General features: G+C 39.2%; 2 protein-coding genes across 2 annotated transcripts; one reads left to right on the plus strand and one right to left on the minus strand.

The window, feature by feature from the left end:
- Window positions 1–176: 176 nt before the first annotated feature.
- On the plus strand, window positions 177–16,821 carry LOC125226108 (dihydrolipoyl dehydrogenase). The gene is given in 13 exon segments (XM_048129972.1): window positions 177–336; window positions 682–795; window positions 1,254–1,490; window positions 4,888–5,028; window positions 7,835–8,000; window positions 8,703–8,860; window positions 9,833–9,941; window positions 9,944–9,968; window positions 10,664–10,751; window positions 14,106–14,207; window positions 15,303–15,440; window positions 15,810–15,899; window positions 16,334–16,821. Coding segments are annotated over 13 exon segments (1,476 nt in total). The 5' UTR covers window positions 177–294; the 3' UTR covers window positions 16,400–16,821.
- Window positions 16,822–17,998: 1,177 nt separating this feature from the next.
- On the minus strand, window positions 17,999–25,428 carry LOC125226109. Its single transcript, XM_048129973.1, has 4 exons — window positions 25,275–25,428; window positions 24,656–24,740; window positions 21,201–21,406; window positions 17,999–20,729 (listed from the first exon to the last, which is right to left on the minus strand). The coding sequence occupies exons 2-4, from the start codon at window positions 24,738–24,740 to the stop codon at window positions 19,797–19,799; spliced, it is 1,224 nt and encodes a 407-aa protein (XP_047985930.1). The 5' UTR covers window positions 25,275–25,428; the 3' UTR covers window positions 17,999–19,796.
- Window positions 25,429–25,551: the final 123 nt, after the last annotated feature.

Consider the following 25,551-nt stretch of genomic DNA (forward strand, 5'->3'; position numbering starts at 1 on the left):
GTGTACGTGTGTGTTTGTTTATTATTTAAAAGTTTTAATATAATGTATGATCAATGATCATTGTAGACCTTTTTATTTTATTTTATTTGTATGAAACAAGTAAAACATGGCTTCTTGCATTTTTTTTTTATTTCCAGTAGTAACACAGATATCTTCACATCACAGGTGACATTTCATGACATTTACATGACTTTTGCTTGATCGTCGCCATCGTCAGGGCCAGGGCCAGGGCTCTTTTATTTAAGTATATTTTCAGCACTCCTGCAAACATCTTTCCACTTTAAAAAGTACAAAATGGGCTACAAATTTCTTAAACTAGCATCCACTTCAATAAGGGTAAGCTGTGCTTCCTTACTTAGTTGCTGTTCTTTACACAACAAAAAGTGACTTGTTATGCAATGATCACGTAGAGGTTGGAATGGTATTGCTAAAACAAGGATTGTGTTGGGATGTTTTCTAATGTACTGAGTGAAATAAAACATTCAATAGTGTGACATAGTCTATGGTGTAACGTTGATTTGTTGACATTGACCTTCAAGTACATAACCAATTTAAACCGGTGTACAGCAATGCAATACATAGCGTATTGAACGTTCTCTTTACCTCTCATCATGTTTAATTTAATTTGTATTTTTTTCTAACTACTAAAACCAATTCTAATAACGAATTGTCCAATTGCAGCCGAGATTTGGAGTGAGATCGTACGCAACAAGCCATGATGCAGATCTCGTGGTTATCGGTGCCGGCCCTGGCGGATACGTCGCTGCTATTAAGGCTGCTCAGCTTGGAATGAAGGTAATAAACATCTTACTAAAGTTGTCATCATCATTCTCCTTGCATTAACCCAGCATTTGCCACCGCACACGGGGGCCTGGGGTCTGCTTTAATAACTGTGACACGTTTTTGATCTTACTAAAGTTGTGTGCTAACAAAAAAACTATTGAACAAACTGCCTATAGTTTCTTTTTTTCTGTACCAATTTGACTTTCAAATATCCAAGGGTATGTTACACTTAAAAGGGCATTATTTCTTAAATGTTTGCAACCCTATGAATATTTTCCAAGTCTTGCTTACCATCTGGCAATCTGTTTGATTGTTTTCCTTGGTTTTTCATTAACACATATTTGAATTAAGCCATGGAGGATGGAGGGCTCTAGAGTTCCACAAGTTTGACAACTTGGTGCCATCCAAAACCTCCAGATTGGATTTTTGTTTATATTGTCTGTGTCTGAGTGTGTTGTCTTTTGTTTCAGGTAGTGTCTGTTGAGAAAGACCCTACTCTCGGTGGTACCTGCCTAAATGTGGGATGTATCCCCTCAAAGGCCCTGCTGCACAACACTCACTTATACCACCAGGCTCTGCACGACTTCAAGCGCAGAGGCATTGAGGTTCCATCAGTGACAATGAACTTCAAAACTCTTATGGAGTACAAAGAGGCATCTGTAAAAGCGCTTACTGGAGGAATTGCTATGCTTTTCCAGAAGAATAAGGTGAGAGTTTTGAATGATTCATGGTTATTTTCATTAGACTTATATTGACCGGGATATAGACCTTCGAGTGTGAATGCGACCAGAGGTAATGCTAAAAGTGAACAAAGCCGACGCGCGAAGGAGGGTAGAGCGCGCGCTGTCTGCTGTCTATGCAACTTTGACATCCACCTGCCTTTGTCAGTTTTCTGTGATCATGATGCATGCAACTGCATCGAAATATCGGAAGCTCGATAAAAATCAAGAAGGTAATCATGGTCTATATCCTATACATATAAGGTGAGTTGAAAAAAGAACAAATCTTTATTATTTAGATGGTTTAATTTAAAATCATGGAGATAATGTAGATGTTATGATTAGGGTCAATAAGCAGTGGGATAGCAAAACAATTCATACTTAATACTGTAAATGGGAAGGTGTGTGTCTGTTTGTCTGTCTTTTTATGTGGAGATAGTTGAAGGGATGGCAAAAAGAGATTCTGAAAGGAGACTATCACCTAAAATTTAAAAAAATAATAATGGATACATGCATTCTACCCAGCCTAACTTATGGCAGTCAAACCTGGACATATACCAACAATATAAAACATAAGATACAAACATGTCAGCGATCGATGGAAAGGAGCCTATTACATTTGAGGAGGATACACAAGACAAAAAATGAAGAATTAAGGAAAAGAACAAAACTAACGGATGCCCTCCAACATGCACTTCGTCTCAAGTGGAAATGGGCCGGCCACATTGCAAGATTTACAGACAAAAGATGGACCCTTAAAGCAACTACATGGACAGGGCCAAAAGTGCAAGGCAAAAGAAAAAGAGGAAAACCTAAACAGCGCTGGACAGAAGACATTATTAAGGCTGCAGGGCCAAGCTGGATGGAGCTGGCCACCAATCGAAATAAATGGCACGGGTTAGAGGAGGCTTTTACCCATTCAGGGATCCATATAAAATGACACCAACATGAACCACAAATAGAACATATTTAAACATTTAAAGAACATGATGGAAAAGCAAAAATTATAAATATAATGTATCAAATAGAGTTTATATGGAAAAATAAAGCTTAAATAATAATAATAAAATAGTTGAAGGGATGTAGAGTGACATGGGCTACTTGTTCTCTCTTTGTATCCTAAGAAGAAGAACCTAACCCAACCCCCCCTAAAAGGGTGGGAGGGGGAGCGGCTTGTGGAAGTTTGTATGGAGCATTCCGCAATTTTCGAATTTAACGTGAGCGGAGCCGCGAGCAAATAATAAGTAAATAAGCTACCAGCAGAAAAAAGATTTTCCATACAAATGAATTGCATTTCAAGCTAATTACAAGCTTTTATTCAACTTGCCTTGTTAGTATGTTAGTGTGCGTCAAAACGTAGAAGCTAAATTTGACCCACTTCCCGGTTTCTGATTGAGCTGAAATTTTGCACACATGTGTAAATCACGTGACAATGCAATTTTATGGTATCATGGAGCTGATCTGATGATGGAGCAGAAAGGTGGTCATAGGGGCTCTGTCATGAAACGTCGTATACCCATCGAGTAAGGGGTTTTTAGAAACGTCTCGGAGAGCAGTAAGTAGACGACTGTTGAATGAAAGGTACAGTCGGCGATAAAAGCTTGTGCCAAAAATGAAATTTTTGCAAAAAACTTATATTAAATGTCTAGATGATGTTGGAGGTTGTCTTTGCCAGAACATGACTAGAAAATGAAAGGACTTCCTCAGTTGATGCTGTAACTGGATTGAGCTGCTGCAATCATGTTGTGACATACATTTTATTTTATGGACCTTGATTACTGCAACCCACTCAAAAAATATGATATTCTAAAGCTGAGCAAATGCAATATTGTCAACTTGGTGTGTCCTGTCTCATGTACTACTCGTAGTTCAAAGGGTCACCAACTCTTAGTTTTTAATCTGGTCTCCACTGAAAACCTGTGACCTGAATTCTTAAAGCATTTTTTCTACTCCCGTACTGTTATTCGTGAGTTATAAGGTCGTGCATAGAACTTAAAAACCCTACATAAAAGATGTCAGGACAAGTCTATCTAGTCTATACCCTGAAAACATTTAGTAGAAGTAGCACGATATAGCTGTTACAGTTCAGTAAATACATTGCTACCAACTTAACAAACCAATTCGCAGAGTCGAGACTCCTTCGTTTTCTGCTGCGTTCATTGGCGACGCGTCGAATCGCATTCAAATGTATGAGAACTCGATTCAACTCGGCTCGATTCGTCTTAGTGGCCAGGCTTCAAAGAACCATACCATAGACAGTTTTATTTTCATGTTTGCACTCAAACTGCATATTCAAAATGGTAGGCGGTCGACTAGATAACTAAGATGACTGAAAGTAGGTATTTGTTGATTTATAATTTTCTTTCAAAATAAGTGCTTGGTCGTAGAAAAAGTATTGTATGCAACGGTGTTTAACTGAGTCAAAAAATGCTCGTGGCGTCTTTATTAACAATTTTCGGCTTCGCCTCAAATTGTTACCCACGCCACTCACCTTTTTTGACCTCTTTTAACCACCAGTTGCATAAAATACTATTACTGACTGTGTATTATATTTTAAAATGTAGTATTTTTAAGAAAAGGTTCAGTTCGTGTCATACCAGAAGGTTAAGGAATTGGATAAGGTTCAGGATGTGTCATGCCAGAAGGCACAGTGTAAAACCAGTAATAACTCTTCTAACAAACATACGCCGCGCGGGATGCACACAAGCGCGTCGTGGACGTACGCAACACATGCAAGCGGATTTGGGTAAACGTGGATAAGAATAATATGCATAATGATTGTTTAGTTTTTAATACCATAAGTAGTTTCGGAACGCATCCTAAATTGTTTACGTGGTCAATTTGTATGGCCTACCTAGACTCCTACCATGACCCCCATGACCCCCCCGAGTAACTACTGCGTCGTCCTTATACTGTGCCAGAAGGTTAAGGGATTGGATAAGGTTCAGGTTATGCCATTCCAGAAGGTAAGGAGTTGGCAGAGGACCAGACGAGTTGAAGATTGCTCCACTAACAAGAGCTTTTAAGTTTCAAGAAGAAATCTTTCATGCTGAAAGTTGTTTCTTTCTTTACATACCATGTTGTGGCACATGTGGCATTAAATATATTTTTTTTTTTTTTTTATGAATGAATAGGTAGATGTTTGACCACGATCACACCTGATGGTAAGTGATGATGCGGTCTACGGTGGAGCACGCTTACCTACCTATGAGATACCTATTTACTCTTGCTTTAAAGAGACCTGGATTGTACTCATGTGGAAACACAGACTCAGTCAGGGCATTCCACTCCTTGGCGGTTCGCAAAATAAATGTTGAAGCGAAACGCTTAGTGCGTATTTTTCGAATACTAACCGTGAAGCTAATCTCTACTTTGTTGTTAACAGGTCAAGCTGGTAAAAGGCGTAGGCACCATTGTGGCCCCCAACAAGGTAGAGGTGAAAGGTGCCAGTGGAGTGGAGACTGTCAACGCTAAGAACATTCTGATTGCCACCGGCTCTGAAGTCACACCCTTCCCTGGTGTTCCAGTAAGTGTTTGTTAGATAGAATGGAGCTCAGTCAATTTTGTGAATCACTATTTTATTGTAATATTCACAGATTATCTTATCTGAGCATTTCTTTTTTTTGCCAATATTTTTTTTTTATTGTTTTAGGGAATTTTAGGTCAATTGTACTCAGAATCACGAGTACTTTCAATCTCACTGGGAGACAAAAAGTGTCCCAGAATTTCCATACATTTTTGTTACTTTCCTCTTTTGTTACCCCATACAAAATGTACGGAAAATGGTAACAAAATAAGAAAAAATCGTATGGGACAATTTTTTTAACTACTAGGATTGAAAAGGCTAGTAATTCTGAGTAGAAATAGCATTTTTTTTTTTCAAATATCACACTTCATAAAAGTGGCAAAAAAAAAAGAAATGCTCATCTCATAAAGATGAATAATACATATTTTGCTTGAGATGTAGGTAGGTATTATACCCGCCGGGTGTCAAGAAAATATGGGGGCCATTTTTTTTTTCAGAGTTGTCCACCCCACTTTTTTTTTGGATTTGGAAATGTTTATATAGTTTCAATTTCAACTCAGAATTGCGAGCTCTTTCAATCCTACTAGAAGAAAAAAGTGTCCCAAAGTTTCTTTCCCATTCTGTTATCACTTTTTCATACATTTTGTATGACGTTAACGGGATGGAAGGTTTGAAAAACGTATGGAAAACTTGGGACATTATTTTTTTCCTATCAGGATCGAAAGACCTCGCGATTCTGACCATGAATCACGTAAAAAATACCCATGTTACTAAAAAGTGGGATGGACAACTTTGAAAAAAATGGCCCATGGGGTGTCTCTGTCAGGAGAATGAGAATAGATGCATTCATACGGAAGATTCCATGTCTGTCCCAAACTGTTCCAGCCTCATGTATGCCGTGTTTATGTGGGACGTAAATGGAAGAATACTAAATATTATAGGGACATTCTTCGTCTTTCACGCTCTGTATTTTAACAATACATCATTAAAAGATTTAGTACTTATAAAGGCGGCGCCCATCTTGTTAAGAAATATTGTAATCCCCTTTGCCCTACTTATTCAAGTAGTTTCATGAGTTCATCTTTCTGGACTTGTATTATTGCAGTAATTTTTTTTATAGATGACACTACACTCTGTCCTCCTTATTCATAAAAGTTCGTTTGTCGTTTTCTATCACACCAATACGTAGGAAAGGGACAAACGAACTTTATCGGCTTGATAACTTTAGAGTACGTTTACGAATAAGGGGGTGTATACCTTTAGGCGTTCAAAAAAGCGTAGACAAATAATTTGTACATTTTCGGGTACTTACTACATTCGTTGGTTGACTAACCAAATACAAAAGCAAGCAGATGATGCTGATACGCAATAATGCCACATGCATTTCGCAATAAGTTGTCAATTTATTTATGTGGTCAGTGGCAGACCTATTTTTAACCTCATTTGATTGTGTAATTTTTTTATTTACCTTCAACAAGATTAAGGAGCGTTTTATAGGCTGAATTTTGTTTTTTTTTTAATACATAAAGACAGGCTATATAATATCAAAGACCTATATAACTTCGTATAGACCGATAAAGTCTAAGAAAAAAACGTACCCCAAAACCATACAGAAAAAGGTACGGTGAGCTAGATGGCGATGCACCTTTGGGGTGCGCTCGGCTAGATGGCGGTAATATTAATATTTGACATTTTAAAACATATCAAGCTAAGAATATGGGCCAAATTGTCAAAACTGAGGTTCAAAAGTTTTAAGCCTGTGTCGAGAGATGGCAGTCTATGCACTGTGATTACACATTTTACTTTGACAGTAACTCTCTTTAATACTCGATCCTCTTTGATAATATTCAAATGGAGATTCAAATTTAATTTACATACCAAGTCAAAGTTCCTATCTTTTAATATACTAATTATTATTATTACAATTGAATGACTAAACTGTACTGTTTTGTTACACTACTGAAGTATGATAAACACAAATCATAATTTCATTGTCACTTTCTTCTCTTCGAAAACAATGCATACGTTGTCTTGTCTAAAATAAATACCAATTATTTATCACTATGACTAACAATTGTTTAGTCTTCTGCTACAAAGTAAGATTAGCTCAGCCCATTTCTCAAAACTGAAAGCTACAAGTTACAAGCGGAAGTTTCTTTCCAACTTGTCATATTTGACATTGACAAACAGCCACTTGTAAATTGTAACTTGTAGCTTCGAGAAATGGGCCCCTGTGGCCCGTTTCTCGAAAGGTACAAACCTTGTATTACAAGTGTGATTCTACGGAAACCCATACGATTTAACAGCTCGCGCACTTGTAATACAAGGCTTGTAGCTTTCGAGAAACGGGCCTTGATCTATATACTGTGTTCCATTTATAGTAGAAATATAAAAAAGTTTCACACAATTGTGCATATCAGCAGATTATTCATAAGTTACTAACAATAGAACCTTAACTTGCCCGCAAAATGACAAATACCTACGCTTTATTTAACTGATACTAATAATTTACTACTTAAAACTCAGATGAATAGTAGGTACGTGCCACGGGAGGCCCTCCTGTGAAGGGGCGCGTGGTGCCTCTCGGCCAGTTGTTACCTCGAGACAACTGCTAGCGGGTAGGTACTTAACGACCACGGGCGAGTGACGTAGGCCTGATATCAGTCTAGGTTGTCCTCACAGAACAGAAAAAACTAAGTCACATTTTTTTCCGTTCTTTGGTTGTCCTGAGCTGTCTGTTTTATGTAAATTTTCGTACTGAAATTTAATGTCTTTTTAAATAAACGCGAATTAATTTTGTCCGTAGGTTGACCAGAAAAATATCGTAGATTCAACTGGCGCCCTTTCCCTGCCGCAAATCCCCAAGAAAATGCTTGTCATCGGAGCTGGCGTCATCGGCCTGGAGCTTGGTTCCGTCTACCAGAGGCTTGGAGCTGAAGTCACGGCTATTGAGTTCCTTGGCACCATTGGTGGTGAGTGGTTTATGTTTATGTATGTATTTATTTAAACTTTATTGTACAAATAAAGATGTACAAATAGCGGACTTAATGCCTAATGGCATTCTCTACCAATCAACCATCAGGCCAAACAGAGACATGTAAAAATGGTGCATGAAGAACGAAAACTGACAATGATTAAAATGATCGAAAACAACAAATCTACTGTATGCAATTTAATTCTTATAAAATACATAAATAAAAAACTTGAGACTTGCTTTAATAACTTGAGAATCCATACTAATATTATAAATGGGAAAGTGTGTGTGTCTGTTTGTTTGTCCGTCTTTCACGGCAAAACGGAGCGACGAATTGACTTGATTTTTTAAGTGGAGATAGTTAAAGGAATGGAGAGTGACATAGGCTACTTTTTGTCTCTCTCTAACGCGATCGAAGCCGCGGGAAAAAGCTAGTACTTAATAATTCCTAAATATACCATACCTATGTTGTTGTCTCTGACAGTATCTCGCGTGTGGTATAAATAAATGAAATAACAATGCATGTTTACATTTAAGGAGATATTGCAGTCTTAAAAGACAAGATTTAAATTATTTCCCATACTATTTTTGCCATCACAGCGGACCCCAGGCTCCCATTAGCCGTGGCGTATGTCGGGATAACGCAAGGCGGATGATAACTATGTTTGCCATCATTCTAAGATTTCCTTTAAATCTACAGGTGTCGGTATCGACCTGGAAGTCGCGAATACGCTCCAAAAGATCCTGTCCAAGCAGGGCATGAAGTTCAAGCTCAGCACCAAAGTCTCCGGCATCAAGAAGGAGGGTTCAAATGTGAAGGTTGAAGTGGAACCGGCCAAGGGCGGCGCCAAGGAGACGGTATGCTTCCTTAAGGATGAAATTTTTGCTTTCATCATAGTGGACATTTTAAACCGAAATTTTCCAAGGAATCAAGTGCCCAAGGCCGTATTAGATGGCGGCTAACGCCCTATTAGAGTTGTGCCTGCTTGTTCACTGAAAATATAGCTCCCAACTACAAGTGTACTAGTTCGTTATTTTAGGACATTTAGTACAGTAGTACACCGAGAGAGCGAGAGAAAAATTGTGCATATGGCGTACAGTAACGCTCGCTCGTACTAGCCGAGAGCTGATCAGACGTTTTCGCGCGCTCTCGGTCCGAGTCAGTCGGTTCTAATTCGGTTGTGGTCGGATCACACGGATCGCTTTGCTGTCATTGTCACTTCTCGGCTCTTCGCTCCTTTCGCTCCCATACAGTTGCGCGTGTGTGAGTGTACTAAATGTACTAGAGAGCAGAATCATTTGGAAGTCGTTCGGTCTAGTACAGAGCAGGGAATCGTGTCTTTTGTACTATTAAGTAGTACATGTACTACACAAGCCTACGCCCTATCCTTACAAAAGATCCTAGCCAAGCAGGGCATGAGCTCGGCACTAAGGTAGACAGAAAGAGGATGAAACTGTCAAGGTCGCTGTGGAGGTGGCCAAGGGCTTTTTATTTCATAGTAAGTGACCAAAAACATCAAATGCCCTTGATGTTTTTGGTCACTTACTATCGGTACGGTCCTTTATGCCTGATCTATCCTCAGGTTACCTTCGGGCTAATCATAAACTATTATCGCAAATATTCACAATAAAAATCGGTAAAATTAGTGACTTCCTTTTGCACTTGACATTTAGTCTCGACGAGTTAAAAAGGACAATTTCTCAATTAATATCCTTATACATATAAAACAGCATATTTATAGGTTTAACAGAAATCAGAAGTAGTTATGGCTTCTAGCGAAACTGTCTGTAGTCAATGTATAAATGACATAATTTAAAATATGGTTTCAGTTGGATTGCGACGTCGTGCTGATCTCGATCGGCCGCCGGCCATACACCCGCGACCTGGGGCTCGACAAGGTCGGCATCGCGCTTGACGACCGCGGCCGCGTTCCCGTCAACGAAAGTTCCAGACCAAAGTACCCGGGTATGCCAGTTTCATTCCCATAGTATTCATTCCTACTGTATAGGTATAAGGTCGAGTCGAGACTTTAATCCTGGCGGCCACTTAGGAGGAAACGAGTCCTCATACATTTGAATGCGATTCGACGCGTAGCTAATTTACGCAGTTTCATAAGAAATGCAGAAGGCGAATGAGGCTCAACTCGGCGAGCCGAGTGGACGCCAGGCTTTACACCCGCGATATGGGTCACGATAAAGTAGAATGCAATCAGGCAGGCGAGCATGGTCGCGCGATAAATGATAAAATATCAGGCCGTCCCTATCGTACTTACAAATAGTACGATAGGAACGGCCTGATATTTTGCCAGGTTCCCGATAAAGAACGATGACTGCGGCTGAGTTCCCCTCAATGACAAGTCACAGACCAAAGGTATGCTACTTTAGTCTGAACGCTTTAGACGAAAATCTTACACCTGCGAACTAAGACTTTTCAAAGAGGGTGTCATATCTCAAGCTAAATTCTTATCTCTTGTCACCTTCTAATGAAGTAAGTACCTCAAGGTTATCTTTTGCTTACAAATGAAACAAGTTATTACATAAAAATAACAATATAAGCTATAGGTGATTCTATCCTTATAAGCCACACTAACAGTAACAACCTTTCTGTTACTTTCGAGTCGATAAGCTGTTACCCAAAAGTGCAATATTGAAATGTTACAGAATCTACGCGATCGGCGATTGCATCCACGGTCCCATGTTGGCGCACAAGGCTGAAGATGAGGGCATCGTCTGCGTCGAAGGCATCAAGGTAATCTAAATATATAAAAGAAGAAGCTGACTGACTGACTGACTGACTGACTGACTGACTGACTGACTGACTGACTGACATATCAACGCACAGCCGAAACCGCTGGTCCTAGAGATTTAAAATTTGGCACGTAGGTTCCTTATATAGTGTAGAGGAGCACTAAGAAAGGATTTTCCAAAATTCACCTTCTAAGGGGGTCAAATGGGGGTTCAAAGTTTGTATGGGGAAACAAGATTAGTTTGACTATTTTATTCGAAACTTCACAGGAAGATTCTTTAAGACATATGACTGAATACGTGTTTCAGGTTTTTTGAAAATTTAACCCCTAAAAGGGTGAAAAGGGGGTGATAAAGTCAAAAAATCAATATGGGTATCGTTTTTATGGTTTATCGGGTCGCTGATTACGATAAATACAACATTTTTAAAATCTAACGAGGCGGAAGTGAAATACCTTCTCCCCTGTTGTGGTGCAATGGGGTTTAAATATCAAAAAAATATATAAAAAGATATTGACTGACTGACAGACATATCAACGCACAGCTGAAACCGCTGGTCCTAGAGATGTCAAATTTGGCATGTAGGTTCCTTATATAGTGTAGAGGAGCACTAAGAAAGTATTTTTCAAAATTCGCCTCTTAAGGGGGTCAAATGGGGGTTCAAAGTTTGTATGGGGAAACAATGTTAGCTTCACTGGTTTATTCGAAACTTCACAGGAGGGATCCTTAAAACATATGACTAAATACATGTTTCAGGTTTTTGAAAATTTGACCCCTAAAGGGGTGCAAAAGGGGGTAAGTCAAAATCACAATATGGGTATCGTTTTTATGGTTTATCGGGTCGCTGATCACGATAAATACAACGATTTTAAAATTTAATGAGGTGGAAAATAAATTTTCTCCCCTGTTGTTGTGCAATAGGGTTAAAATGTCCATATAGCCATAAGTATAGGTTTAGTTTTTATCTTTACTTCTGGTTCAAGAGATTTCAAATTGACACGGAAGTTCCTTAGAGGAGCACTAAGAAAGGATTATTCAAAGTTCACCTCCTAGCTTGATAATTTGACAGGGACAGGGACAGGAACGGGATAGGGTTAGGGTTAGGGTTAGGGTTAGGGTTAGGGACGGGGACGGGGACGGGGACGGGGCCGGGGACGGGGACGGGGACGCGGACGGGGACGGGGACGGGGACGGATAGGGATAGAGATAGGGATAGGGATAGGGATAGGGGAGGGACGGGGACGGGGACGGGACGGGGACGGGGACGGGGACAAGGATAGAGATAAGGACGGGGATAAAAATAGGGAATGGGGTCGGAATAATCGGTCGGCAATCAATATCTAGGCAGTGTAAAATGCAGGTGGCTCAGGGGGAAGGGATTAGTATGTAAGTAGGCATCGGTGAGTATCCTGCATCCGTAATAACTTTTACATTCAATGTGCTGTAAGAGGATCGTTGTTTGCTTGCCTTTTATATGTTTACGTTTGCAATTAATATAAGCAAAATGGAAAAAATTGTTAGCGATAATGCAATGAAGTATTTTTTACCTTACCGACCATAGCGTTGAGATTCGAGATACTGGCTATGTGGGTTGTATGAAGTTTCCCCACTATAAATATTTATATAGGTAAAATACATACATATTCGTACCTACTACCTACGCTGTGGTCGCTGTGTAACAATTCTACAATCATTGCAAGAATTTATTTTAAAACAATAGTAATATGTGTAAGGTACAGTCAGCCAAAAAAGTGGTTTACCACTTTTAGATCAATAGAGTCGAACCTACCTACAAAGAAACCTACGGATCCAAATGAAAATCTTATTTTTTGTAAACGTTTCAATAAGAATACTTTTATTACGCGGGCGAAGCCGCGGGTAAAAGCTAGTCAGCATATAAATATGAAATCAATCGTTGATTCAATTCAATTATTTATTGATAAAACCGCAATTATACAGTTTATACACGTCATAATAAGAACAACACAATTATTATTATTAAAACGCGTTACAGTTATTAAACAGAGAGCGATATTACTAATCTATTGTTAATCTAATGTATATTGCGTTTAATGGAAAACAAAGACATATGTAACTCCGTATATACGGATAAGATCTAAGAAAAAACGTACCTCAAAGCCATACAGAAAAAGGTACTGTGGCCTAGATGGCGTTACACCTTTGGGGAACGCTCGGCTAGATGGCGCCATAATTTAACACATATCAAAGAGGATTGAGTATTATAGAGAGTTACTGTCGATGTACAATATGGGCCAAATTGACAAAACTGAGGTTCAAAAGTTTTAAGCTTGCAGAGATTGTCAGGAGCTTGTCAAGAGATTGCAGTCTATGCACTGTGATTACACATTTTACTTTGACAGTAACTTTCTATAATACTCGATCCTCTTTGACGGAAAATAAATTCTGACCCAATATGAGTTGAAACTCCGGTGAAAGTCTGATAAGAAAGACAAATCTCGGAATAACTTCGTACTACCGGCGGCAACATGATCTCGGTGAAAAATTCTAAGCGGTTAAATGGTTTAAAAGTGTAAAAAAGCTGTTTAAACCACTCTCATTGTTTCATCTACCATAATGTTGCGATGAGTGAGCTTAAGCCCATATCGGAGATATATGTTGAGTTGGGAGATATACCTTGGAGCTCAGATGGTAGAACACTAGGCAAGCAATTCAATGGTCATTGGCTAAGTGTCACCCGAGACAATACTTTTTACCACTTTTGATTTATAAGCTTGAACCAAGAATAATTTATATAGGATTTATAATCTTCATACTAAGAATCGTATATACTACACTGATGATGCCTACATTTTTTTTTCAAATGTGCATTGACGTGATATTATGATATTAAAATAAAGAAGCATGTCATTTGTTCTTACAAAAAATAAAAACACCCAAACATATTCGGGGAAAATATTATTTTGGCCACTTCCTTGCAGCGAAACAGCGCCATCTAGGTTTAAGCCTAAAAGGCCCATACACTTCAGGGGTACGCTTTTTTCTAATGGTCCTTGGCTTAAACGCATCATTTGGAGACGTTTTTCCTTAATACAAAAATCCAATGTCACAGTTTCGTTTTCTTTCAACCCCTTATTTGCCAAGAGTGGCACTGAAGCTTAGTTTCATGTGTTCTGCCTACCCCTTTATGGGATACAGGCGTGATTGTATGTATGTATGTACAAAAATCCATTTGTTACTACTGGTTTGTAATGACAAACCAGTTGTAACAAATGGATTTTACAATAGTAAATAACGCTTGTTTACTTTCCGTTTCGTTCGCCATTCTTTCATATTTCTTCATTTTAAGAGAGCCTTATTCTACTTGGTTTGGTTCCAGGGCATGCCGGTACACTTCAACTACGACGCGATCCCGTCGGTCATCTACACCACGCCCGAGGTCGGCTGGGTCGGCAAATCGGAGGAGGACCTTAAGAAGGAGGTCAGTCACCTATTCGAAAATTCCGCTTAGGCTCCTAGTAAAATTTTAAAAGTCAACATATTCTTTTCTGCGTGACTGACATAAAACGGAAATTCTGCTGCTTAATCCAACTGCTTTGCAAATTCACTTCGGAAAGACGTCCGATGAAAAATCGTATGGCATTAGACATTAGCTCCGCATGAAGATCCAAAGGTGCGAAACGTCGTACGTATGTCGTCTGTGTCTGACGTATGTCAGACGCGATTTGTGGCGCATCACAGCTTCTGACAATGATACGAAAAAAAATCGCACCTTCGTCGTCGCCACACGCGAATTCGTTGTACCTTGGTACTTTGATACGACATGCGAAGGTAGTGTGCTATTCTCGGAAATACTATTTTTAAGCACATACTACGTCGGTGGCATAATGTAAAGCGGTCACCGTACCTATGGACGCCTGCAACTCAAACATGGCCACTCCGTTGCCACCCCTTAAAACGCATTCCTGTGTTAAGTCACGGTTACCTCACAGTTACCGCCTGACTCAAAACAATAAACGAACAAGTCAATCTGTCATATTTCACTCATCAGCAAGCATGGTTGACGCGCCTTCACGACACACGAGCTTAGAATGGTCTAGTGCTAGGCGCGCCTCTTCTGTAAATATTTGATCGTCAGTGTTCGCTGTGTGTGCCCTACCACACAAAGCGGAATATCATTCACATTATCCGATCCGATATCGGATGCCCTCCTCCTAAGGATTTCTATGGAAAAAATCTAAGATGGCGCCTGTATATGTGCGGCGTGCATATAAACTATTGAAGTCCGACATGTCCTGATATCGACGCTGCATAGTGTGCAAACGTCACTGAACCTAACGGCCCAGCACGCTCATTGGTCTAAGCGCGGCGTGCATGCACAAACGTGCGAATGAAAAGTCTCATCGCCGTGTGTCGCTGCAATGTTTGGCCGCCGCTCACCGCAGTCGCGCTTAGACCAATGTCGTCGCTGAACCGTAACGCTCCGAGCGTACACTCAGGCCTATTTTCACAGCAAGCGATTGCGGTTACATTGCGCAACAATACCAATGTACCAATATACCAATGTGTTTTTCAGGGCAAGGCGTACAAAGTAGGCAAATTCCCGTTCCTGGCGAACTCGAGAGCGAAGACCAACGGCGAGCCCGACGGCTTCGTGAAGGTGCTCTCCGACAAGGCCACCGATGTCATCTACGGCACGCACATCATCGGCCCCGTGAGTATTACAGCCCTCTCGCATGCGAGAACTCGTTGTATTTACCTATCATTTTTAGGGCACAGTCAATAAGACCAGTAGTTAATCTTCGAACAAACGTACGCCGCGCGGTATGTATGTATGTATGCGCGCCGTATTCGTACGCAACACATGTAAGCGGATGAGCATTTCGGTCGAGGCACGTTCACCGCGTGAGATTGCCTCGCCCTGTGTGGTAAGTCTACAAAATTGAGAGTTCATCGCGTGAGCAACAAAATTTCTATTTAATCGCCCGTGACGTCACTCCTCAGTATTTCATATTAATTCCATACTAGGTTTTGAAGTTATCTGAATAGTGAATTGGATGAATTACAATGATTTTATTTCCAGGGTGGCGGTGAGCTGATCAACGAGGCGGTGCTTGCACAGGAGTACGGCGCGGCCGCCGAGGACGTCGCACGCGTCTGCCACGCGCATCCCGTGAGTACTTTACTGTTATACAGCTTAGAAAAAAAAGAGTAGAAATTCAAATATATTTTTTTATCATAGCAACACTAACTATTCTCATAGAAAATTGCCAAAATAGTTGCCGGACAAGGACGGTGGCGCCCCTATTATTTCTTTATTCTTTTTCTGCCAGGCTGTATATGTCGTTAGGCATGAGACTTATATTCGCGATATTTTGTAAACCTTTTGTATACTCGATATTACAAGTTTGTCTGTAAAATTTCCTTTTAATTTGAATGCCTTTCCAATGATTCTGAATCTGATTATGGAGGCAGGATTTGGCTTTAGAACTGTCTCCATGAGTGTTGTTAATGGAAAAATAGTACACATTATTTAGGACTATAAAATCCGACAACACTGTACAATTTTTCTGACTGACATTCTCACGCAGACTCCTTTATTTTCAGACCTGCGCGGAAGCGCTGCGTGAAGCGAATCTTGCGGCGTACTGCGGCAAGCCCATCAACTTCTAAACATAAATATAGTAAATTCGGAGACCAGTGGCTGTGGGGTCCACCCCCAATTACTACCACGTGACGACTCGAAAGTGATCAGTTTTTTATGTGGTGAAACCATATCGCGACGCTACGGCCAGGGTCCCTATGGATTTACGTAAAATTTAAAAAGACAAACTAGTAAGGGTCGGTTGCACCAAACCGTCTGTTACCGAAAAAGCAATCGCAAAAATTTTTGTATGGGAATTTCCATAGAAAATTACCTGCGTGTCTGTTAACTGTGGTTGATGCAACTGGCGCTAAATGTTCGGTTTTTCTTCTAACCATCGTTGACACATTTAACTTAATGTATGAAATGTTGATACGAAGCGTCGTTGTGAAGGAATCCACAAATACATTGTCAATGAAAGTTTACATGTTTTTAACACTTTCGCGACTAAGAACCCGCCTGATGGGCACTCGTGAACTTCGCTCAGATTCCGGACAACCCGCTGGGCGAGCTGACGCCATACAAACGTCCGGTTTCTGACGTAGTGCGCAATTTTTTGACTGGAAGTGAATGTGTTAAAGACTGTATAGTACAAATATTTTTAACAGCAACACAACTTAAAACCATCGAAGCAACCTTTTTACTGTTTAAATGATAAAGCCAGTTCTAGTTTACGCTTCTTCTAACTGTATTAATGACATAAGGACGGGTAGTCTATCTCGCGGCGACATACTCCCGCGGCAATCATGTGCTAACCCTGCAGTTCTAGTTTACGCCACAAAACTGATCACTAAATATTAGGAATAAGCAAGTTGGTGTCGCTTAAGACTACTTGCTTCTTGGGGTTTAGTCATATAAACGATGCACGTCCCTGTAACGAATCTTGTGTGAATCTGATATGAAAGGTATTTAATATAATTTCCAAACGCTGCCACTTTTGATCCTCTACGTCACTATAAACTCAAAAACGATTTTATATGTAATTTTCTGAGTTATTTTATTTTTGTTGCTAAGATGGTTTAGGCGTATAATGTCCCACTCGCAAAACGTCCCTCCGCTATAATAACGTCCCATACGCAAAACGTCTTCTCTGCTAATTGTCCCTTATGCAAAAAACCCCATTCGCATTACGTCCCGTTATCAAAATGACCCATACCCTTCGCGAAATGTCCCTTCTGAAAATACCCCTATCGCTGAAAGTCACGGCTGCCTAATGCCCCTTTCGCAAAACGTCCCGTTTGCAAATAGCCAGGTTCTTATGGATTAAAGAGGTAATAATACAGATTGTTATCAATACTGGCCACTTGAATATAGTCCGGTTTCCTCACGATGTTTTCCTTCACCGAAAAGCAACTAGTAAATATCAAATGATATTTCGTACACAGTTCCAAAAAACTCATTGGTACGAGCCATTTTTTACGGGACATTTTGCGAAAGGGACGTGTTGCGATCGGGTTATTTCGTGAAAGGGACTTTCTGCGAAAGGGACGTAATTTATATAAAGGGACATTTTGAGAACGGGATATTTTGCAGAAGGGCCGTTTTGGCAATGGGACATTTTATAAAAGGGACCTTTTGCGAAAGGGACCAAGAGACGTTTTGCGAGTGGGACATTATACGCCTAAACCGCTAAGATGACGTGAATTAAATCTTTTTATTTTTTTAACCTATTTATTTTACAAACTTCCATTCCGATTACGATCAGTTAACTACACATTTACTGCGAGTAAATGTTTGTACAATTGGTGTATTTATTTTCTTTTGTAAATAGTTTACAGAAATACAAAATGTAAAAAAAAATATTTTGTAATTATTTCCTTATGCTAACAAAATTATCATATATCACAATCTAGGGGATAGAAGAAATCAGGTTAGACAAATGTCTCATCCAGTTTGCATCATGTATTTAGCTATGCCTTTACGTATTGTAGAATTTCAGTCGAATATCCAGAAGGAAGGCTTAAAAAACCAACTCTGATATCATATCAGGCACAAGGAAGTCAATAATAATAATTAAAAAAAAAAACAACTATTCTGTTGATATGGTATTTTATTTACGACTATTTTTTTGGTTATTACTTTTTATTGTAGTGTAACATTTATTAGGAGTCAGTAAAAGAATCACAAAAAATAATATAAGCTACATTGCATGATTCACTGTATTATTTAGGAAGCATCAGACATGTATGCCAACTAGTTACAGAAAATGTAAATATTTTCCTGTGGGCTAATTGAAATCAACCACAGTAATAAAATTCCAGTTAAACCGAGAAGACGTCGTAATTAGTCGTGGCCATGTCCATGCCACGAACAAAATATAATTGCTGTGGCGTACCTCTGCTGTCAAAGTAACCTTTATACTTTCAAATATGGCTCAATCGAGTTCGCTTGCGCCGTTGGCTTTTTGGCGCGTGTTGTTTATGATTTTTTTACATAAAGTATTTAAAGGGTTAAATTCACCCGATGAACAAGTGAGATGCGAAAGTCCGTCTACACATAAGGAATAAATAAAGCTCTTCCTCTGTAGCTAGGGCTACTGAAAAAAAGTAGCAAAATAGTGACTCAAGTGACGTATTTTTCGACGTCGTTTTGGTTTAAAAAGTATTCTTATAATTTTAGAACTAGATTGACTTTTCATAATATCAACGAGGACATTAGGCTTAAAGTTAAGTTAAAAATATTAAATCAATGACACAAAAAAGAAAAACTATTTCTAACTTAGACATTAGTTTGTTCAAGAAATTAAAGAGTAATTCAACAACTACATAATTTCAGCTATGGCATCACATAAATGAGAATGGCCACAAAACATTATAACAATGTTAAAATCTCGCGATAGCATTAAATATAGAAAAAAAAAACAACATTGGTCAGGTAAAACGGTAGTGACTAGAAGAAAATACAACGAAAAAAATAGAGGTGGGTAACAGTTAATAAGGTTAAGTTCATAGGACGACAATTATTAGTATGTATGTCTCTAACAAGCTAAGACACTCTAACATGAACCACACATTAACACTTCTATTACAACTAATCGAACAATAAACAAAGTCGAATAGATCACATTCACAACAACCAGCTCTAAAACAGAAACGAAGATAAATTATCACATTAGTTGGACAGATTTGATGTACTAAAATATAAGCTCTCCTAAATAAGCTAATAAGCAAAATATTTATTTATAATAAACGTTTATTTTATTGAAGTATATGAGGTCAATATACACTATAATATTCCAAGTTTAATTTTTGGTAATTGAATACCACAAAAATTAAAATCTCTAACGGCTCAAATCCATTGCGTTTTCAATGTCTTCAATCGCTCGTTATTGCTTTGATATGCCACCCTTGACATGATTTCGTCATGTAATTAATACATTTATTAAATATACCATAAGGAAACGTTCACGAAAATCCTTGTATTTCTTCAGCCCCAAGTATCAAGTACTTCGCTGCACATATTCAAGTAGAATTTGGGCGACAAAATCTGACTGTACTGAGCACAATCATTTGAGTACATTATGGCACCCGCCATCGTAGTAGCGTTAGACTCCATGTATTTACGTAGCACTTTTTCTAACTCTACAACTTCTAGATTATTCTCTAAGTAAAAGTCTTTTGAGAGGCGGAAACATACCTCCCATAGTTTAGTATCGACAGGAAAGATACTGATGCATCTGTCAATTACATTCGCCGCTTTTACTGACAAGTTATTTTCCGTTATTAGAGTACTGGATGTAGCGATGGTTTTCTTTGGTATATATTTCATTTCATTGCAACAGCACGGCAAAGTTTGGTAAATAGAAGGATCTATCACAGGATAGGGATCCTCGTTGAGTATTGTCAGGGAGATTTCTTTGATTCTCTTGGACATAATGTTTGTGATAACGATTTTGAGTTCATCTTCTTTGCGCAGATATTTGGGTGAGGCGCTTTTGTTTTCATTGGCCTCGAATTCCGTGTGAGTGAGGTAGAGGCGGTCTTCTTGCGGGCTGGTTTTTAAGTTTTCTAATAGGAGTTTTAAGCAGTCTGAGTATTTTTGGTTGTGGTAAGCGAGTTTAGCTGCCATGTTGAGGTTGTTGGCGAGGACGTCCTCGTTTATGTATTCTTTTAGGAGAAGGATGACGTCATCGGGCCACGATTTCTTTTTAAAGTCGTTGCAGGAGGTGAGGGGGTTGAGCCTTGGTTCTAGAGGCTTCCTCTGTGAGCCGTCGAGGTCGAAGGGGAACATGATGTCGACGCGATCGATGGGTTGGAAGAGGAACTTGTTGTTGGAGCGGCTGGCGGGGATTTTGATCACGCGTTTTGTGGTTTTCATCATTATGACGCGATTGGTGCCTTTTTCTTTTTCGTTGTTTGTCTGTAATTAAAATATGTATTAGTTTACCCATCATTGCTTAATTTATCAACACAACATTTCATATGCTAGTAACCATGTTCATTATTAGTTTGCGTACAAATGTACAGTAGACGAGGTCATGTGATGCCCCTAGTATATGATGTTGGACGAATTCAATTATTTAAAACGAATGAGGTAATAGGCGAGACGACTAAAAAAAACTAATTAGTCCGTCAGTTAGACTATCAAAAAATTTTAGACACGTATTTTTTATTTTTTCTCGTAAACGAAAAATGACGATGGTACAGTGCGTTGAAGTTTCGCGTGACGTCACGCCTAGGTACAATTTTTACTTAGAAGTGACGTCACAAGCCCCCACTCCGGAGTCCGAAACTTTGATGCTCTATAATCTTTGTATCTTTTCATTAATTAGAAAAAGCGAAAAATATGTTCATTTTTTTATGTAGTCGTCATCCCTATTGTGCGACTTACTTGCAAATGCATATTGCCAGTGGCATAAATTCTGCCATCGTCGTCAATATACACGGTAAAGTCCCCTCCACACGCCACGAGCGCCTTCGAGGGCCCATCGTCGCGCGGTGTGGTGGGGGTCTTGGTTTCTTGCGCGTTGTCCGGCTGCGAATCCGTCCGGATACTTACTTCGGTTGGTATTAGTATTTGTTTTCGGTCACCGCTTCCTAAAAAATCATAATTAAACATTTCATATTATACTCTGATTAACCACACAAAAATCTATTCAATGCATTTTTGATTAACCATTTCTTCAATTCATTCAAGTCATTTGGAATGCAATTATAAATTTTTGGACCTATTACATAAGTAGTTTTGGTAGACTTGGTGAGTCTGCATTTGGTCGTGGCTAGTTTTCCTCTTTGTCTGTCCCTCAAACATCGCAGATTGTCAGGTCTTAAAGGAAAGTTATGAATGTTCGTTCTTACGAATTTAGCGACATTAAATATATACTGAGACGGCATCGTCATTATGTTTAAGGAGATAAACAAATGTCGGGCCGGTGAGCCTGGCGGGACGCGAGCTATTATTCTCACCGCCCTCTTCTATTTCTCGGTACATAGATAACATTGTTCTAACTGGCCCCGTAGCCGAATGGCTTTTCTGCAATTCGAAACTCCGCAAAAATGTAGTCTGGCTCTGTCGCGCCAATACGTAAGAGCAGAGATAGATAGAGATATTATCATAGCTGGGCATTAACTCGTTAATCCGTTAATCGTTAATTAACGAAGTTAACATTTCGATTAACGGATTAACTTTTAAGTTAACTTTAAAAAATGTTAACGGATTCGTTAACTTCCGTTAAATTTCATAGAGTCCGTTAATCGTTAATCCAGCAACCCAAGCAGCTCGCTGCGCCGCGAAAACCATGTTCTTACTGCTACTGTAAAAGCCCGTAGTACGGCAAAACCTAGGTTTTATCGGTAAAAGCAGATCCGTCGGTTATAAACAGTCTAAAGACCAATTGGCGACTTTGGATCACTTATTCGAGATCTTCTAAATCTTATTAGGCGTGCTAGATCGATCACTAACCTGGGAATAGAGTGCAATCATCAGGCATGACAGACAAATCGCGCAACCGACGCATCGAGTCCGGCGCGAGCCTTAGATTACTCTACCAAGTTATCGTGGCCCACAGCATCGAGTTCATCGAGCCATCTCAAATCTCAATCTGAAGAACCGACCGCATGAATGACCCAATAATTACCAATCCGAAGTAAAATCTAGGATTTAGCCAACGGATTACCATTATCTTACATAATTTTTTTTGTCATATTTTACCTTCGCATAACAACGCTTGGTAGAATCCTCTTTTCGCAGAATGACTTTTTGCATAAATTTCTTGGCATACTGTCATTTTGCAGAATTATTTAAGGCAGAGTAATACAATGGCATAATGGTAAATTGTATAATAGTCGTATAATCTATTAATTGTTTTGTCGAAAATTGTGTCGCAATCTATTGACTTGGCATACTGTCATTTCGCACAATTCTCTTAGGCAGAATAATACATTGGCATAATGTTGATGCGCAAAATAATGTCACTTATGTTTTATTTATTTTTTACACTTAAAAGGGTTTTCTAGTTTACTCACTGTCAACCTAACACGCTCCTCCTCGCTTCGCTCGTCGTCGCACCTAAACCGACTCTGTGACATATAAGATTTCCGTGTCGTGTGAGTATTTTGTCTGGATGGGGGTTCTAACCTAATGTACATTTCTGGCAACATGACAAAATAAATTCGGCGGAACGTCTATTCGGTGCAAAATTACAGTCAGAAACATGAGTATTAACTATTATGCGACATAAAATGCTGCAAAATTAAAGTCGACGATATTAGCAGTATGCTATTACTAATTCGGTGAAATGTAATGTATACTATATACAATTCTGCTATATTAAAATCGACAATATTAGTATTCTGCTATCCAGAATTCTGCCAAATGAATGAATGAATGCTATGCGATATGACAGTTATGCTATTTGTACAATTATGCAAAAGTATCATTCGGGTAAAAATGTTTCTGCGAAAGCTGCTATGCCAAATGTATTTCGGACAATCGATATTCTGCAAGATAAAGAGAACCCGTTTTTGGTGGGTACTTAGTAAATAGAAATACATAATACCTACAGTGGAGTCCTATTTTTATGACGTGTTAACGGATTATCGATTAACTTTAACTTCCGATAAATCTACCGAAATGTATCGCTTTAACGATTAACGAAGTTAACTTTTTAAGTAACGGATTAACGATTATCGAAGTTAACTATTTGATTAACGGTGCCCAGCTATGGATATTATCGTGAGCGTTTGTGCATTCGGCTAAGCACACTGGTAATTATTTTAAAAAACAATCGATAGCGTGAGTGAACAAAATACGCTTTTCAAGAGGATTTGTGTCTGTATTGGCATACTATCTCTATTGGACGCGTATAATTAGGTATATATATGTATGTAATGTATATTGCTTCCCCCGTATGGTGACGGGTTAAGAATTTCACCACCCCCTTTCTTCCCGTGGGTCTCGTAGAAGTCGACTGTGGGATATGGGTGAAATTGTGGCGTAGGCGAGAGGCTGGCAACCCTGTCACTGCAATGTCACAATTTGGATTTCTTTCAACGCCTTTTTGCCAAGAGTGGCACTGAAACTTAGTAATTATTAATGTGCTCTGCCTGCTCCTTTATGGGATACAGGCGTGATTATATGTATGTATGTATGTATTGCTATTCCATCAATGATGCCCGTTGTCGATGTGCGTAGTGGTGCGAGTGCCGAGTACGAAAATCGTAGTGGAAATATCGTCTTTTCGCCCGTTATTGACATATTTATCGAAGTAACAAGTCGGCCAGCCACACATCTTTAACTGACATGAAATCCTTTGGTATGAAATCTTAATAAAATATGATTGGATTATCATCGAATTATTGTCCCAGATTTGTAAGAACCTCTTTTTGACACATGACAGCGTCCACAATACGCAAACTCGCGCAACCTAATGAACTTTTAAATAAAATCCTGTAATAATATTTAAAAAAATCAAGTACTTAAAAACAATGTTTCGCTTACTTTAAACATAGTCTAACACATGTTACATTTTTGCGGATCTTCGTTAGTGAGTATTTTACGATATTATTTTATCACGCAGGATTTACTTATCATGTCATTTATCATTCATTTTTATTTTTAAACTAGTGCTGTGGCAGTCTGTCATTTCGATTTAAATGACATTTCAGTAAGTTGATACAAATCGTATATTTGTTTAAGCGCCTCCTTGTACATAGGGCCTAATCGATTCAACCAATTCGAAATTAATCGTTAGATTTGGCAAACGATACGTCTTAGCCACATCGCAACATACTTCAAAACAAATGTGTCAAAAATGTGAACTTACAAATCCGGGACAATCTACTAACCTAGTTGTCCGTCGAAGTTCAAACCCCACGAGTACAGCTGGCCCGTACTGTCGACGATGCACGAATGATGCCAACCAGCTGACATCTACAAAAAAATAGGAATGAATATGTTGCAAGCATAAAAAGCATCTCAGTGAGTAGGTAACCTAATTATTAGTTAAATTACATAATATACTTGCTTATTTATATTGTACCTATCAATAATTTAATATTCATTTTAGATATATGTATTATTAAGCTAACAAATAAATAAAATGTAATTTCGTTAAATGGTAATGAAATTATTATTTAAAAATATATCTTCTCGTTCCTGGCGGCGAGGGATCATTTGAAATCTTTGACGATGAGACCTATTAGGTATAGGAGAAGTAGGGAAACTATAGTTGCCCCCAAACTAAAGTGACGATCAGGGCAATAAGGGCCAATCAGTTTCCCGTTGTATTTCACGGAGCGAGCCGAAACCTATAATGCAAGTAGTAAACTCACATAAAATAATATCGATATAGGTTTCGGCTCGAACCGTGCAAGACAATAGAAAACTAATAACACGAGATCGAGCGTTTTAATGCCCCGGTCGTGGCTTTGGTTGGGGGCACTATAAGAGGAGTGTATAGGTTACCTGCAGGATGGGCGCCGCTACTCGACTGGTGTCGACCCGCGCGGGGGAGAGGTGCGGGTCGCGCGGCCCGGGGGCGGGCGGCTCGCGGCGCGCGGCGGCTGCGCGCACCTGTTGCGGACTCGCGCCCCAGCACCAGAGCTCTTGCTTTTGTGTTAGCGCCAACTGCAAAAAAGACAATCAATTAGGGCCAGTTGGATCAACCACAGTTAACGGACATATAACGTCACGCGGCAGAAGTCTACGAAATTCCCATACATAACCACAAAATTTAAATTTT

Source organism: Leguminivora glycinivorella, chromosome 5, assembly GCF_023078275.1.
Source record: "Leguminivora glycinivorella isolate SPB_JAAS2020 chromosome 5, LegGlyc_1.1, whole genome shotgun sequence".
In the NCBI taxonomy this organism is placed as follows: Eukaryota; Metazoa; Arthropoda; class Insecta; order Lepidoptera; family Tortricidae; genus Leguminivora; species Leguminivora glycinivorella.

Excerpts from the sequence above, each read along its gene's own strand:
- LOC125226109 (XM_048129973.1), bottom strand. The coding sequence starts at position 24,740 with ATGTCAGCTGGTTGGCATCATTCGTGCATCGTCGACAGTACGGGCCAG. Across the intron at positions 21,407-24,655 it reads GAACTTCGACGGACAACTAG|GAAGCGGTGACCGAAAACAA; the intron begins GTTAGTAGATTG and ends ATGATTTTTTAG. Across the intron at positions 20,730-21,200 it reads CTGGCAATATGCATTTGCAA|ACAAACAACGAAAAAGAAAA; the intron begins GTAAGTCGCACA and ends TTTTAATTACAG.